This window comes from Benincasa hispida, chromosome 1, assembly GCF_027475165.1.
Source record: "Benincasa hispida cultivar pf3 chromosome 1, pf3_genome.v1.1, whole genome shotgun sequence".
Lineage (NCBI taxonomy): Eukaryota > Viridiplantae > Streptophyta > Magnoliopsida > Cucurbitales > Cucurbitaceae > Benincasa > Benincasa hispida.
Window position 1 is genome coordinate 81,404,874 of NC_143478.1, and position 14,949 is coordinate 81,419,822.

Genomic DNA, 14,949 nt, shown 5'->3' on the forward strand with positions numbered 1-14,949 from the left:
ATTTCAAGTGAGACTGAGACTGCTGAGGGTTCAATAAGAGTTGTTGAACAGACTGACAGATCAACAAGAGTTGTTGAGGTCGGTACATTTAGTCAATCGGCTCAAAAGTTGAGACTGCTTCGACATAGTGGGAGGGTTATGAACCCACCGGATCGCTACATGGGTTTAACTGAAGCCCAAAACGTCATCTTGAATGATAGGGTCGAGGATCTATTGTCTTTTAAGAAAGTAGTGGAAGATATATACAAGGATGAATGGGTTAAAGCCATGAACCACGAAATGGAGTCTATGTACTTCAATAACATTTAGGAGCTTGTTGATCCATCTGATGGGGTAAGACCTATTGGGTGTAAGTGGATATATAAGCGAAAGAGAGGTGTAGATGGAAAGGTGCAAACCTTTAAGGCTCGACTAGTGGAAAAGGGTTATACCCAGGTCGAGGGAGTTGACTATGAGGAAGCTTTCTCACCTGTTGTCATGCTCAAGTCTATCAGGATTCTCCTGTCCATAGCCACATTTTATGATTATGAAATATGGCAAATGGACGTCAAAATTGCCTTTCTTAATGGTAATCTTGAGGAGACCATCTATATGACTCAACCAGAGGGGTTCATAGTTCCAGATCAAGAGCAAAAAGTTTGCAAGCTTAATAGATCCATTTATGGGCTGAAACAATCATCTAGATCATGGAACATCAGATTTGACTCTTCGGTCAAGTCATTTGGCTTTGATCAGAATGTTGATGAGCCTTGTGTCTACAAGAAGATCAACAACAATCCAGTAGCTTTCCTGGTACTGTATGTGGATGATATCCTACTCATTGGGAATGATGTAGGGTATCTGACTGACATTAAGAAATGGCTAGCTACCCAATTCCAAATGAAAGATTTGGGCGAGGCACAGTATGTTCTAGGGATCCAGATCATTCGGGATTGTAAGAACAAACGGTTAGCCTTGTCTCAGGCATCATACATTGATAAAATGTTGATTAGGTACAAAATGCAGGATTTTAAGAGGGATTTATTACACTTCAGGCATGGAATCATTTTGTCTAAGGATCAATGTCCTAAGACACCTCAAGAAGTTGAAGAGATGAGATGGATTCCCTATGCTTCAGCTGTAGGAAGCTTAATGTATGCAATGTTATATACCAGACTCGACATTTGCTATGCAGTAGGGATTATTAGTCGGTATCAGTCCAATCTAGGATTTGATCACTGGACGGCAGTCAAGACGATCCTAAAATATCTTCGGAGAATGAAGGACTACATGCTCGTGTATAGAGATAAGGATTTGATCCTTACAGGATACACAGACTCTGACTTTCAGACCGATAGAGATTCACCCAAATCAACATCGGGGTCAATGTTCACTCTGAATGGAGGGGTTGTAGTATGGCGAAGCATCAAGCAAGGATGCATCACGGACTCCCTATGGAAGTCGAATATGTAGTCGTTTGTGAAGCAGCTAAAGAAACTGTTTGGCTGAGGAAATTTCTTTCAGATTTGGAAGTTGTTCCATTTGTCTATCACTTTTTATTGTGATAACAGCGGGGATGTGGCAAATTCAAAGGAGCCTCGGAGTCATCATCGGGGTAAGCATATAGAGCGGAAATACCACATAATCAGGGAGATTGTGCATCGCGGTCATGTGATAGTCACGAAGATCGCGTCGGAGCACAATGTTGTTGATCCCTTTACAAAGGCTCTCACGGCTAAAGTGTTCCAGGGTCACCTGGAGAGTCTGGGTCTACGGGACATGCGACATCTTGTCTAGGGCAAGTGGGAGATGATACTGGGGTATGCCCTAGTTTATTGTATATTGTACATATTTTTTCTTGTATTGTACATTAATCTCCCGAGACATTAAGACAAGTGGGAGATTGTTGAGGTTTGTGTCATAATTCTCTCGAAGTCTCGTTGTTTGTAGTTATATACATTGTTTTATGAATAAAATAATTGTTATTTCATTCTGGCATTTACTCATATCCAATAAACAAAACTCCATGGTTATCTTATGTAAACTTAAGCATGTATATGAGACATACAAGTGGATCATGCTTCAAGTGATAACCTAAATAGGTCTGTAGTATAAGGATTAAGGTGGGATATCTGATCCTGGTCACACTATGGATACGGCCCACTTTGTAGAGATTTGCAAGTGTTGTCAACTACTGTAGATAGTAGATCCTGACCATTCATGTGGAGACATGCGAGCGGAGGTGTCATATACAAAGAGTTTGTATAAGATTGGACCATGAGATGACTAGACTCTGCATATAACATCGTTGATACTGAAGAGTTACATCTCACCTAAATGACCATAGGTGACACAACTTCAATCCTGAGTGTTTTGGGAACTCCTGCCTTCGAGGGCGGTCATTTGATTAGTATGGGTGAGAGTGGCCAGATTGCCAACTCAACATGCCTACCTTTTTGGGGACTTGTCTGATCTAGGATTTGGGAACTCACTTACACAAGATGAAATTCACTCCTTCCCCAAAGCAGGGGTAAGTAGATAGATTGCTTCCTTAAGGGCTGATTCTGGGGTTTAAACATTGTGTCCACAACTTCTCTTTGGAAGAGAGAACTCAGTCATAATAGGACTATGACTTATGTTCATTAGAGGATTTAGTAGTACTTAAGGAGTTAGATGTAACTACAAGGGCATAACGGTTATTGGCCGAGTTGTACTTACGAGCGATCTGTGAAGGGTTGTCGCACTATTGATTGGTTAAGATGGACACATAATATATCTGTAGTAAGGAGAGTTCAGTTGTCGGTCTTTAGTGGAGTGCCTAGTAGTTAACGGGTAGTGGATCCCGTGACTAAAGAGTTTAGTTAGTTATTCACATACCGTTGGAGCTACGAGCTACAAATCCATAAGGTCCCCTTGGTAGCTCAATGGATTCAAGCTGAGGATTAGTTCTTGGTGTTGATTTGAAATGTTCAAATTGACAAGAGGTAATTCGATTATATATGATATGATCGGTATGGTGTATGAGATACATCTAGTAGAGGATTAATATAAATGAGATTTACATTAAGAGCCATGGAATAGAAAAAAAGCTACAGTTTGTATGTTTCATGAGATAAAATTTTAAAACTATAGGTTATAAATATAGTATGATAAGTTGGTTATCATTTATATTTATAATAATATTAATTATTGGATAATTATCTCTTTTTCATTAATAACCAATTGAGTGGGAGGTTATTGGTGGTTTCATGGTAACCGTGAGATAAAAGGAAAAATATTTTCCTAATTTTAGTAAGGTTTTGCAAAAATATTATTTTGAGATTTCCAATCTCGGAAAATTACTCACGGAGAAGTTGTCAAGTAAATCATATTTACTAAGCGACAACTTGGAGTTAGCTAAACGATCGTGGAGTGTTCTTACACGATAAACACTTAGTTAGACGATGAGCTAAACAATCACATAGCTTTTATTGGACGATTACATAGCTTTTCCTAAATGATTGGGCATCGACCTATACGATAGGTTGTTCCATCTCCCACTTACTCAATCGTTTATATGATTATTGTTCCTCCGATTTTCTACCTCTAACCAAGTCCACACAGAGCTCACCTTCTGGATTTTCACACCAAGAATACCAAGGTAACCTTCTTGGTGGTGTCATACTCAACTCAACACAGTCGAGGTTCTGTGGAGGCCGTTTGCGGTGTTCGAGGTGTTCGTGACCTTGGCGATCACTTAGTTCGAGTGTGCGGTGATCGTGCAGTGTAGCAATCGTGTTGGACGAACGTTCGTGTGTTGCTATGTTGTTGTGATCGAGCGTTCGTGATGAAAGAACTTGAAGATGAGTCTGCAAAGGTTTGTTATTTCTTGTCCTTGATCTATAGTAAAGCATGCTGTAATTTTTGTATTTCGCATTACCGTATGTTTCTGTTTGTGATTGTAATTGTAAAGTTCATATACGATTGAAATTTGGAAAGATCCTTCCGCTGCTCATGGAAATCCTTGTGTTCGTTTCTTTCAATTGCTAATTCCCTAAATTTAAATTTGAACGATTCAAATTAACTTATCATGCTATTTTAAGGCTAATTTCGTTTGTGAGCTAGTAGGAAGACATAATGGACCTACAAATCATGAGCTCCAATGATTCAAGATTAATTGGTTAAACTCTTTACACTGAATTAACCCTCATTCGTTAACTACTGGGTCACACCACTGTAGCTCGATAGTTGCACTCTCTTCACTGTAGATATATTTCTGTCTACTTTAACCATGATTAGTAAGTCGACTCTTCACATGTTGTTCGTATTCGCAGCTAGGTCAAAATAACCGTTTTACCTCTGTAAATACATCTTGCTCCTTAAGCTTCCACTAATCCTCCATTGAACAATTGGTTATAGTCCAACTTATAAACCATGACTCTCTCGATCATGAGAGGGTGAGGCTCTATTGTTCAAGACCAGGAATCAATGCTTAAGAGAACAACCTATCTGCTATCCTTAAGTCAGGTATGAGCGAATTCCATCTTGCAGAATTATGTCTCCAACTATCTATCCGGTCTTATCCTCAAAATGGAAGGCTTATTGAGCAGTGCTGTTGGACTACTCTCATCTATGCAGATCAAAGGATAATCTCGAATAAATAGGAGTTCATAGTTAGCTCAAGATTAAGATCGAGTTACCCTAGGTCATTGAATTTGAAATAGTCAGTTTTAACAGTAAACAGTCGTTATAAAGAAAAATGACTATTTCGAGGTCCGGTCTTATGAAAACTCATTGCATAGGATGCTCCCACTCACATATCTCCACATGAATGATTTTGGGATCACATCATTTGTATTAGTGTACAAAATGGGCCGCTTCCAACGATATCACCAAGATGAGGTACCCAATCTCATCCATATACTTATAGACTATTTTGGCTATATACTAAAACTTGGTCCTTTTTTATGTCAGCACATAAAGTTAAAGTATTCATATTTATTATAGCCATGAATTCGTTTATTGGATTTTTATAACAGAATGCAATATCAACAAAAATTATAAAATACTCAATGAAACTTTTATTAATAAATAGAATATGTTAACCATATTTACGAACTGTGAGTTTAGGACATTCTCAACAATTTCCCACTTGGACTAATACTCTAGTGAGACAAACGTATAATGTTTTACAATGTTGAGAAAAATAGAGAGAATATACAATATACTAGGGCATCTATATACCCTTTGACATTCTCCAACTTTCCCTAGATTATGATGCTCGTAGTTCTAGTCCAACCAGGTGGCCCTTGAACACTTTAGCCAAGAAGGCCTTCGTAAATGGATCAGCAAGGTTATCTTCTGGGGCTATCTTCGCGACTATCACGTCTCCTAGGTGTACTATCTCTTGATGAGATGGTAGTTTCTTTCGATGTGTTTTCCACGTTTGTGACTTCTTGGTTCCTTGGAATTGGTAACTACACCACTTTTGTCACAATACAAGGTAATAGGCAGATGCATAGTTGGAACTATTTCCAAATCTGATAGGAACTTGTGCAGCCACACTGCTTCTTTAGCTGCTTCGCATGCAGCTACATATTCTGCTTCCATCGTGGAGTCAGCTATACAACTCTGTTTGATGCTTTTTCACACTATAGCTCCTCCGTTAAGATTAAAAACTAATTCTAAAGTAGATTTCTTAGAATCTACATCAGTCTGAACATCAGAATTAGTGTATTCTGTAAGAATCATATTCTTAGGCCCATATACTAGCATATAGTTCCTTGTTCTCTAGAGATACTTGAGGATGTTCTTGACAGCAATCCAGTGACTGTGTCCTAGGTTAGATTGGAACCCGCTGACGATTTCAACTGCAAAGCATATGTCAGGACGTGTACACAACATAACATACATCAAATTCCCAATTGTCGACGCATATGGAATTCTTTTCATTTCCTTAACTTCTTGAGGCGTCTTAGGACACTGCTTTTTTTTAGAAATGAATTCCATGTCTAAAAGGTAACATACCATTTTTGGAATTTTGCATCGTATATCTTGAGAACATCTTGTCAATATAAGATGCTTGAGATAGTGCTAAGATTCTATTATTGTGATTTCGAAAAATTTGGATCCCAAGAACGTATTGAGCATCTTCTAAATATTTCATTTATAATTGTGATGCTAACCATCTCTAACAAAACTTGTCTCATTCCCAATGAGCAAGATATCATCAACATAAAGGACCAGGAAGGTTACAGTTTTGTTGACTATTTTCTTGTACACAAAAGGTTTATCAACATTCTGTTCAAAGCTATAAGTCTTGATCACAGGGTCAAATATTATATTTCAGGATCTAGAAGCTTGTTTTATCCATAAATAGATCTTGTAAGCTTGCAAACCTTTTGTTCTTAACCCTGTTCAATGAACCCTTCTAGTTGAGATATGAAAATACTTTCATCAAGATGGTCATTCAAGAAAGCTGTCTTGACATCCATTTGCCATATTTCATAGTCATAATATGCGATAATGGATAAAAGTATTCTTATTGATTTTACCATGACAATAAGAGAGAAGGTTTCTTCATAATCAACCCCCTCCCTTTGAGTAAAACCTTTTGCCACAAGTCTAGCTTTATAGGTTTGCATCTTGTCAGTTTGGTCTCACTTTCTCTTGTAGATCCATTTACAATCTATAAGTTTAACCTCATGTGGTTGATCTACAAGTTTTCAGACAAAATTGAAGTACATTAACTCCATTTCCATATCCATGGCTTTTATCCACTGTTCCCTATCAACATCATCCATTGCCTATTTAAAGGTTACTGGATCCTCTAAGCCATCATCAGGTATGATGTCCTGAGTTTCTGTTAAACCCATGTAGCATTTAGGCTGATGAGCAACCCTCCCACTACGTTGAGGCATCCTCAACTCTTGAGAAGGATGTGATGGGACAACAACTGTTGTTGATGGACCAACTTGATCAACAACTTTTGTTGATTTGTTTGTAGTATCTTTGGTCATTTCATTCAATACTAGTTTTAAGCGAGGTTGATGATTTCTAATATGATCTTCTTCCAAGAATGTAGCATTTGTAGATACAAATACTTTATCTTATTGGGGATCATAGAACAATCTACCTTTTGTTTCTCTAGGGTATCCTACTAATAGGCATAATTTTGAACGTCATTTCAATTTCTTAACTTTTTGCACCCACACGTGTGTCGGGCATCCCCAGATTCTGAAGTGACATAAACTACTTTTACGTCCTCTCTATAACTCATGTGGTGTTTCTAAAACACATTTTTAGGGAACCATGTTCAGAATATATACAACAGTCTATATTGCATAGCCCCAAAAAGATTAGGTAACTGAGCATAACTCATCATCGAACGAACCATGTCTAACAAGGTTTGATTTCTCCTTTCTGCAACACCATTTTGCTGTGGTGTTCCAGGTGCTGGGGATTGAATTCCGTGATCTACTAAATAGTTCTGAAATTATAAATCTATATATTCACCACCTCGATCTGATCGAAGTATTTTAATTCTTTTATTTAACAAGTTTTCAACTTCAGTCTTAAATTCTCTGAACTTTTTGAGAGTTTCAGACTTATGAATCATTAAATAAATATAGCCATATCTCGAATAGACATCAACAAAATTGATGAAATATTCATATCCTCCTCGAGCTTTGACATTCATTGGACCACAAAGGTCTGAATGTATAAGTTCTAAGGGTTTTTGGCACGAAGACCTTTTCCAATAAAAGATCTTTTAGTCATTTTTCCTTCAATACATGATTCACATGGTGGTAATGAACTATCTTCTAACTGATTTAGATGACCGTTTTTTACCAATCTCTCAATCCTGTTGAGATTTATGTAACCAAGTCTAAAGTGCCAAATATAGACGTTAGGAGAAACTTTTCATCCTTTATTTTGAGTTTCTGCCATTTAAAATATCTCTATATTTAAAATGGTTTTTGAAAAACAACCACTTCATTGATTTCAAAAGACACTTTATACATATTTTCTAGTAGACAAGATATGAAGATCAAATTTCGTTTAATTTTGGGTACATAATATACATTGTTTAACAAAATGAAAGATTCTCTAAAATATAACTTGATATCTCCCACTGCTTTAGCTGAAATGACTTCTCATGTTCCTACTTTGAAAGTCATTTCATTTTCTAAGAGTTAAGTCCAAGAATTAGTTTCCTGTAGAAAAGTGCAAATTATTGGGGTTGATGCCCTAAATCTCGTAGGGTCCTGTAGTTTGTAAACACTCGTATGAACAAACGTTTTGTGTTTTATGATATGAGATATTTTATTCACTTCACTCTATGAAATATGAAATATTTTAGTTACATTAACCACAAACCAATAAACTAAGATCCCTGGTTTTCGTGGTAACTTAAGCATGTATGTGGAGATATACAAGTGGATCGTGCTTTAAGTGATAACCTAAATGGTTTGTAGTATATGGATAAATGAGGGAAACCTTGTCCTGGTGACATTACGAGTGTGGCCCGCTTTGTAGGTGTTACAAATGTTGTAAAGTGCTACAAATGGTCTGATCTCGATCATTTGTGTATTAGACATGCGAGCGAGGATGCTCTATAGAAAGGAGTTTGTATAAGACCAAACCACAAGATGTTTAGTCTTGTTATATAACGTCGTTCATGATAGAGACTTTCATTTCACTAGGATGACCATAGGTAACATGACCTTAATCCTGATTGAGTTGTGAACTTCTGCCTATGAGGGCGGTCCTTTGATTTGCATGGGTGCGAGTGGCCAGATCACCGACTCAAACCTACCACTTTAGGGATTCATCTGATTAGGGAGCTGGGAACTCAACTACACAAGACGGAATTCACTCATTCCCCGAAGTGCAAGGGTAAGTAGATAAATTTCTCCCTTAAGGGCTGATTCCGGGGCTTGAACAATGTGACGCCATACCTTCTCTTGGCCTGAGAAGGGTTTAGTCATAGTGGGACTATGATATATTGTTCATTAGAGGAATCAGTGGTACTTAAGGAGTTAGATCTAACTATAGGGGAAAATGGCAATTTGGCCCAACTGTACTTACGAGCGATTTGTGAAGATCTTCATATTGTTGATTGGTTATATTCGATGGACACAGAAATATATCTATAGTACGAAGAATGCAGTTGTCGGTCTTTAGTGGAGTGCCCGCAGTTAACTGATGGTGGATATCGTGATTAAAGAATTTAGTCAGTTATTCACGTACCATTAGTCAAGCTACAGATCCATAAGGTCCCCTCAGTAGTTCAATGAATTCATGTTGAGAATCAATTTTTAGGTTAGTTTGAAGTGTTCAAATTAACATGAGAGAATTTGATTATATATGATATAATTAAATTAGTTCAATTATATATGATATAATTGATTTGATGTATTTGATACATTATTTGATTGGAGGAATTTATATTAATTCCCATAAAAGAGAAAAGGAACTATGGTTTATATGTTTCATATGATGAAATATTAAAACTATAGGTTATAAATATAATATGATAAGTTAGTTATTGTATTTATTTATAATATATTAATTATGAGAAAATTAGTTTTCTTTTTCTCCAATAACCAACTTAGTGGGTAGTTATACACGGTTTATGGTTAACTGATGGAAAAGATGAAAATAATTTTCATTTTGTTATTCCACACGACACACGCATCAAGAGAGAGTAAACAATATGCGTCGAGTTTACTATACTATAGTTACTCGCTTGCTACATGATCGAGTACCAAGTCTATATGATAGACTTCTTCTTCTTTTGTTGCATACTCGATCGTTTACTTAATAGTTCATTTCCTCCATCCCTCTATCCAAATTCATATAGAGCCCACACCTTCTGGATTCTTACATCGAGAATACCAAGGCAATCGAGTGGTGGTGTCAATTTTGATTGAGGATTGAGTTATACTCAGTGGTGATCGAGGATCTTCCAGATCATGCTGTTTGCTGAGTTTGCCCATTGCGTTCGTGCTGTTCAACACGCTCGAGTTTGTCAAGGAAATACTAGAAGAAAGGGTTATTCAAAGGTATTGTATTCAATCTTTTGTTTTTAACTAAGAAACATGTTGTAATTTAGTCTTTAATGCATAATTATTTGGTTTGATTGTAAATGTTTATGTTCTTTCACACTAGGGTTTGGAACGATCTGCTTCTGCTCACTGGTTTTCTAGATTTAGAGTTCCTCCACAAACATGGTTAGCGGCGCCTGAATCTAATATCCAGGTTAAGTGACAACTTTCCACTAAACATGTTTCAATTACAAATAAATCTGATTTACCTTGTTTTTCCTTTTCTGCTTTCTTTTTTATCAGATATTTCAGGCAGTTACATTTCTAATACTTGTCTTATCCACAATGAAAACATTTTCCTTTAGGAGCCTTGGTTTTCTTAGCAACAAGCTTGTTCTTCCCTTTTCCCTTTTTCTTCATTTAGATACTCTTATCTTTAGAAGATGAAGGGACAGACTTTTTTTTGTCTAAAGGTTTCATTCCCAAAGATGATCCCTTTCTGTGAAATAATGTTTGCTTCACTTTCTTTTAATTTCATCATCAATTGTTAAGTCTGGAGTTCATTCAATAGAGTAGTCAGGTTGTAATTAATTTTATTCATTACAGCATTAGTTCGAAAGATCAAGAAGCTCTTCAGAAGAGACTCCAAGATCATGCTAACTTGACTAGTCTCATCTATGATAACGTCGTGAGCTTCTGCAATGTTAAAATAGACCATCATATCTAGGACATTCTCTCTAACATTAGTCTCATCTTTCATGCATGAGTTATAAACATATTTTATAGCCTCATGTCGTACTGAAGATGATGGTTGTCTAAACATCCCTTGCAACGATGCCTTGATTTCATGAGCATTGGGCATGACTTCATGTTTCTTATTGAGCACATTAGATATGCTCGCCAAGATGTAGGCTTTCGCCTTCTCATTAGCCCGTACCTGTCTATCATAAGCTTCTCGAACATTTCGGTTAGCATTTGAACTGGGAAGGGGAGGACATTCCTCTGTTAAAACAAACCTCATATCGCCAACCACTAGTATTATGTTTATGTTTAATTTCTAGTTAGAGTAACCTTCTCCATTGAATTTATCAGAAGCAAGAAGTTGTATAATCAAATTCGACATTGCTGAAAAATAAATAAATTCTATTAAATTTATACATTTAAATCCAATTTTAGTAAAAATAATAAAGTACCCATATTTCTTTATTTATTTGCAGCGATACTTTAGTGAGTTAGAGTAGATGTCATCGAGGGACAGTCAAATACTCCTTCACCAAAGCAAAACAATCTTGACCAAATACTATAACCTAAATAACTCTTACTTTATAGTTGTTTGGTCACCGTTTTCGTTAAGAACTTTACTAACATTTAGTAACTCTTGTAAGTGTAACCGCCATTTTCAGATCTTATAGAACGATATGAACATGCCCCAAAATCCTATTCATTTTTGGAGCTTGGGTTGTTTTGAATCTTATGTTACAACCCTCCGAAGGGATCACCACAGTTAATAACTAGCTAGTGCCACCAAAAAACAACAACAGGCGCAACATAGGAATCTCACGGTTCAAACTAATGGAGGAGACCGTAAGATATGTTGACACATTTCCTTCACCCACTTACTATGAACTGCTTCCCTCATTCACCTTGTTATCGACTCATGCAAGACTTTTTGAATAGAGCAATCGTGGTAAAAGCGACACAAAGCCTGAGCATAGATCTCATGATGTGAACTCTTGGGGACGTGAGAGCTAAAAACAGATATATCATATATATTGTTAATCTCCCACTGAAGTGTTCTAGATATTTGGGTATTCTTTTACTTAGGTATATTCTAGCTAATTTTAAACAACCTAAGTATATATTGATTTATCCAAGTATAACGTTTATATTTGGATTTAAACCTACGATGTTTAGGTGTTAAACCAATTTTAAACCTCACATCGCTCACGAAAGCTCATAAAACCGGTTAGCAATGCTCAATTATTCGACCATAATCTCCAGGTAGGGGGTGTTTCATAGACTGTCAACTTAAACACCCCCAACATTAGACAGGATTATATACCAGTTGAGTTTGTAACCAAAGTTTTATAAGATAACGACTTATTTTAACTATTAAAACGAGTGGTTAACATACGTGAGCATGCAACTTATCTTTATGGATTTTAAATGTCTAACCCAGTTATAACAACTTATAAACTTTAGACATGTTTTTCATCCATAACATACATCAAGCATTTCATGATATAATATAACACGTATATTTAAGCATTAGAAACTTTAACACATGCATGTAACATGCTACCTATGGTGGGTTTTTAAATCTATATGGCATACTTTATGTACATTCAAGATTTATTTTAATTATAACATATATCACATGCATAAATAATTAAACACATACTGATATGGACCAGTTTTTGCATTTTAAAGCAAGCAAAAGGCTTAAATTATTACAATAATAAATAAAACCAGCTCCAAAACACTTACGAACCGCTCGAACCGCCCTGACCGAACCCATACCACTCGAATCAGACTTTCAAGGCTCAAAATTAGGCTGAACCGAACAAAATTTAGTTGAACCGGTCCTCTTTGACTCGAACTGACTGAATCGGTTCACTTGGACTACCGGTTTGGGCTCGTGCACATCTTTAAGGTTGCGATGAACAACGTCGTGACGCTGCATCCCAGTATTGCAATGCCACGGGATGTTCTTCACGATTCTGGGCTAGAACATGGACAGCAGCATTACGCTCTAAGCACGACGTCATGACGCTTTGAGGTAGTGGCTAAAACTTCAGTTTTCTACTTCTGACCTCCATTGCTTCTTTCTTCAATTACACCCTAATTTCGACTCTTTGAAGGATTCAAATTAACTTATCACGCTATTCTAAGGATAATTCCATTTGTGAGCTAATAGGGGGGTCTAATGAACCTACAAATCATGAGCTCCAATGAATCGAGATTAATTGGTTAAACTCTTTACACCGAATTAACCCCCATTCGTTAATTACCGAATCACACCATTATAGCTCGATAGTCGCACTCTCCTCACTGTAGATATATTTCTGTTCACTTTAACCATGATTAATAAGTCGACCCTTCACAAGTTGTTCGTATTCACAGCTAAGTCAAAATAATCGTTTTACATGTGTAAATACATCTTGCTCCTTAAGCTTCCACTAATCCTCCATTGAACAATTGGTTTATAATCCAACTTATAAACCATGACCCTTTCGGCCACCCTCTCGGCCATGAGAGGGCGGGGCCCCATTGTTCAAGACCAGGAATCAGCGCTTAAGAGAACAACCTATCTGCTAACCCTAAGTCAGGTAGGAGTGAACTCCATCTTGTAGAACTATGTCCCCAGCTATCTATCAGGTCTTATCCCCAAAATGGAAGGCTTATTAAGCAGTGTTGTTGGACTACTCACACCTATGCAGATCAATGAATAATCTCAAATAAATAGGAGTTCATAGTTAGCTCAGGATTAAGAACAAGTTACTCTAGGTCATTGAATTTGAAATAGTCAGTTTTAACAGTAAACGGTTGTTATAAAGAAAAATTACTATTTTCGAGGTCCAATGTTATGCAAACTTATTCTATAAGATGTCTCACTCACATGTCTCCATATGAATGATTTTGGGATCACATCATTTGTATCAGTATACAAAATGGGTCATAACCAATATTGTCACCAAGATGAGGTACCCAATCTCATTCATATACTTATAGACCATTTTGGCTATATACTAAAACTTTATCCTCTTTTATGTCGCTACATAAAGTTAAAGTATTCATATTATAGCCACATATTCGTTTGTTGGATTTTTATAATAGAATAAAATATCAACAACAATTATAAAATACTCAATGATACTTTTATTGATAAATAGAATATGTTAGCCATATTTACGAACTGCGAGTTTAAGACATTCCTAAATTGTAGAATTCGTAGACAGATGTTGAGTTTGTTAGCAAATAAAATCTGCACGTCAGAGGCCTATGGGATTGCTTAAACCTGCACGTTAAGCTTTTTATATCCCTTTTATGTTTAATGTTATGATTTTTCTACTCTTGTTCATGTTATGTTAGTTTAATGTTGTGATTTTTAATTTTTGTATCCACTTCACTTATAATAAACAATTTGCAATTATTTTATATGCAAATATTTCATGTCCTTTAATTTTGTAATTAGTTTCTAATATTTTATATTATTTTATGTTATTTTTAATTTCTACTCTTGCATTGACACTTAAACAGATATTTTATAATATACATTTAAATGTTGTCTTACTTTATAAAAATGATGATTAAAAATTGTCAATTATAGTCTAATTCAACCACAATAACAATTTCCATCAATTTCCATGAGTTGATCATCAGACGTGGTCTTCATCAAATTAGTTGTTGGAGCTCGAAGTTGGATGTGCGAAGGTGGTGTCGGAGTACGTCGCCGAAGTGTGACAGCGATAATCGTCGTAGTGACCGATAGTGGAGCCATTGAAAACATTGGAGGGAAGGCGAGTTGAGATGGATTGGTAAAAATAACTAACTCAACACCACCAACATTTAAAGTTGGTGGTCAAAACATTGACTTGATGATTTTTACCAACTCAATCTAACTCATGTTGGTGAGCCAAATACCCCCTTAAAAGTTATAACAAACACATTATCATATTTATTATTCTCTATCAAACAAGTTTATAACTTTAGAGAATTCTTATATTTAACCGATCAATTTCGCATACCTTTTAGTGTTATGACTTTTTTTAATGCGTTCAACTCAATTTGGTTTTTTTAATGCTACATAGCATTGCATTTCTTTCTAATTAAATTATAAAAAATATCCTTGAACTGTGTACTTTATGTCAAGAATACCTCTAAATTTTCAAAAGTTCCAAAAATACCCTTCAATTTTTTCAAAAGAGTTCAAAAACACCGT

The 14,949-nt window shown here is 36.1% G+C and overlaps 1 protein-coding gene across 1 annotated transcript; it reads right to left on the minus strand.

Moving 5' to 3' along the window:
- Positions 1-10,554: 10,554 nt before the first annotated feature.
- LOC150038761 (uncharacterized) lies at positions 10,555-11,028 on the minus strand. Its single transcript, XM_090314380.1, has one exon. The coding sequence runs from the start codon at positions 11,026-11,028 to the stop codon at positions 10,555-10,557; it is 474 nt and encodes a 157-aa protein (XP_090170506.1).
- Positions 11,029-14,949: the final 3,921 nt, after the last annotated feature.

Coding starts and splice junctions, on each gene's coding strand:
- LOC150038761 (XM_090314380.1), bottom strand. CDS start 11,028: ATGAGGTTTGTTTTAACAGAGGAATGTCCTCCCCTTCCCAGTTCAAAT.